Source organism: Buceros rhinoceros, unplaced genomic scaffold (assembly GCF_000710305.1).
Source record: "Buceros rhinoceros silvestris isolate BGI_N320 unplaced genomic scaffold, ASM71030v1 scaffold32632, whole genome shotgun sequence".
Lineage (NCBI taxonomy): Eukaryota > Metazoa > Chordata > Aves > Bucerotiformes > Bucerotidae > Buceros > Buceros rhinoceros.
The window spans coordinates 7,603-9,888 of NW_010400070.1; the positions used below are offsets into that span (position 1 = coordinate 7,603).

Sequence of the window (2,286 nt, forward strand, 5' to 3'; positions counted from 1 at the left end):
TCGCTCATTCCCTCTCCGGGAGGGATCGTGGTGACTGAGGCCACTAGCAGCGCCGCCAGTGGCAGGTCTGAGCTGGAAGCTGCTCTCATCGCGGGGAGTCACAGCCCTGCCACCTTTGTCAACCAGCCCCCGCGGCCTGAGCTGTGACAGCAACGTGGCAGAGACCCCTCTGGGTCCTCCCTGGACCCCGGAGGGAGCCTGGGCTTCCTCTTAGGGCTGCTGGTACCTCCTGGGTTTGCTCGCTGACCTGCAGTGCTTGGCCCACAGGTCCATGCCTGGGAGATCTCCGACCAGCTGCTGCAGATCCGTCAGGATGTGGAGTCGTGCTACTTCGCAGCGCAGACCATGAAGATGAAGATCCAGACGTCCTTCTACGAGCTCCCCACGGATTCCCACGCGTCCTTACGGGACTCTCTGCTGTCCCACATCCAGAACTTGAAAGACCTGTCACCGGTCATCGTCACCCAGGTAGGAGCTGAGCGGGGGGTGGAAGGAGCTGTGCTCTAGCACAGGGCAAGGGCTGAGGCTGCTCCGTTCAGCCCCAGCTCGCTGCTGAGAGCCCTGCCAGAGCTGTTCCCTCCAGCAGGCACCAGCCTGGGGCAGGACGAGGAGATGCTGCAGGTCACAGCGGTGGTGGCCGGCTCCAGCTTTGGTCACTTCGAGCTTTTTTGAGACAAAGCCCTTGGTCCCCCCAGTTGCTTTTCCTCTGGTGTGGAGATGGTCAATGCCTGCAGCCAGCCCGGTCGTGTCTCCTGGGACAGAACTGTTTGTCCTCCCTCATTATTTGGTTCCTGTAGTTAAATCAGTTACTTCATCCCCTTGTTTGCCCTTTGGGGAGGCTGAGGGGGCAGGAACGGCTGCTCCGGGGCTTTTCCCCGTGCTCGGCAATGCAGAACGTTGTCGCTGTGCCCAGCCGCGCCCTGGGTGATGGAGGGATTCCTCCCCAGGCGTGTTCTCGGCCACCCTTCATTCTCTGAGCAGCTACCGATGTCTTGACACCCCACAGGCTGAGGCCAGCTCGCTCCTTTCGCCGTTAGCCACAGGGATTGCACACAGGAACATCACGAGTTACCTGCCAGCCCAGCTCTGACGGTCACAGCGCCCTTTGTGTGGCGCTGCTGGGCACGTGTCATCGGTCACCACCCTTAGCTGTGTTTAATTCCTTCTCCTCTTCCCCTCCCAGCTTGCTTTAGCAATAGCAGACCTTGCCCTGCAGATGGCTTCGTGGAAAGGCTGCGTACAAACACTGGTTGAAAAGTAAGTGGTTTTTTATATCGTTAAACCGTTCCTTTGCTCTCAGTTAACAATTTAAAGCGAGTGGATCGCGGCAGGGAGGGGGCAGCCCGTGGCTCTGTGTAGCAGAGGCCCTGGATGCGGCTCTCTGAGCCTCAGCGATTTTCCTCATCCCTCTTTTTGTTACGTGCTGATCCCTCGTCCCCCCCAGCTTCAGGGGACTGAACAAGCGAGGTCGAATCGTTTGCTGCTGTGACGGCGTTTTCTCTGCCCTGCGCCCACCAACACAGGGGAAAAATGGCAGAAAAGGTGACACTGTCCTTCCCCTCCCCGGGCTCAGGTACAGCAATGATGTCACATCGCTGCCCTTTCTGCTGGAGATCCTGACGGTGCTGCCTGAAGAGGTTCACAGCCGATCCTTGCGCATCGGAGCCAACCGCCGCACCGAAATCATCGAGGATCTGGCGTACTACTCCAGCACGGTCGTCTCCCTGCTGGTAAGAGACCGAGCAGCCACCAGACCCTTCATGCAGCTGCTGGAGAAGCTCATGCAGCTGCTTCTCCCCCTCCACAACCCTGAGCCTGTATATTCCAGCTTGGACGTGAGCAAATGAGAGCAGCAGATTTTACACATTTCAGTTCCACGCAGATCAAAATCCCCGTTGGGTTCCTCCTGTGGTCAGCGCTGGGTGGGAACTGGAGCTAGGAATGGCAGTGGGGGAACTCCGGGCCCCACAGCCGCGCTGTCCGAGTGAGGACCGTGTCGTCCTCACTGTGGTGCGTGTGTGCAGCCTCATCTGCTGGGCTTTAGGGTCAGGAAAAGGGCATTAGTCTCCAGGACTGTCGATCCCAACTGGATTCCTGGGCAGGCTGTGGTGGTTTGGGGTTGTTTGAAGGTTAAGAAATTATTTCAACCCATTATGGGCTCTCCAGACCATCTCTAGATCCACAGAGAGAGAGAGGGAATCGTGTGTTAGAAGAAGGTCATAGAGCCAGAGAATCACTTGGGTGGACAAGCCCTTTGATCCCCTCGAGTGCCCCTGTTCCCCCAGC

General features: G+C 58.2%; 1 protein-coding gene across 1 annotated transcript in view; it reads left to right on the plus strand.

Moving 5' to 3' along the window:
• TNPO3 (transportin 3) overlaps nt 1–2,286 on the plus strand; it is a gene marked incomplete at its 3' end in the record, with an annotated part of 18,271 nt that overhangs the window by 7,046 nt on the left and 8,939 nt on the right. Inside the window, exons 5-7 of the mRNA XM_010131732.1 lie at nt 268–468; nt 1,184–1,257; nt 1,574–1,730. Coding sequence (XP_010130034.1) covers nt 268–468; nt 1,184–1,257; nt 1,574–1,730 — 432 coding nt within the window. The remainder of the gene's footprint in view (nt 1–267; nt 469–1,183; nt 1,258–1,573; nt 1,731–2,286) is intronic.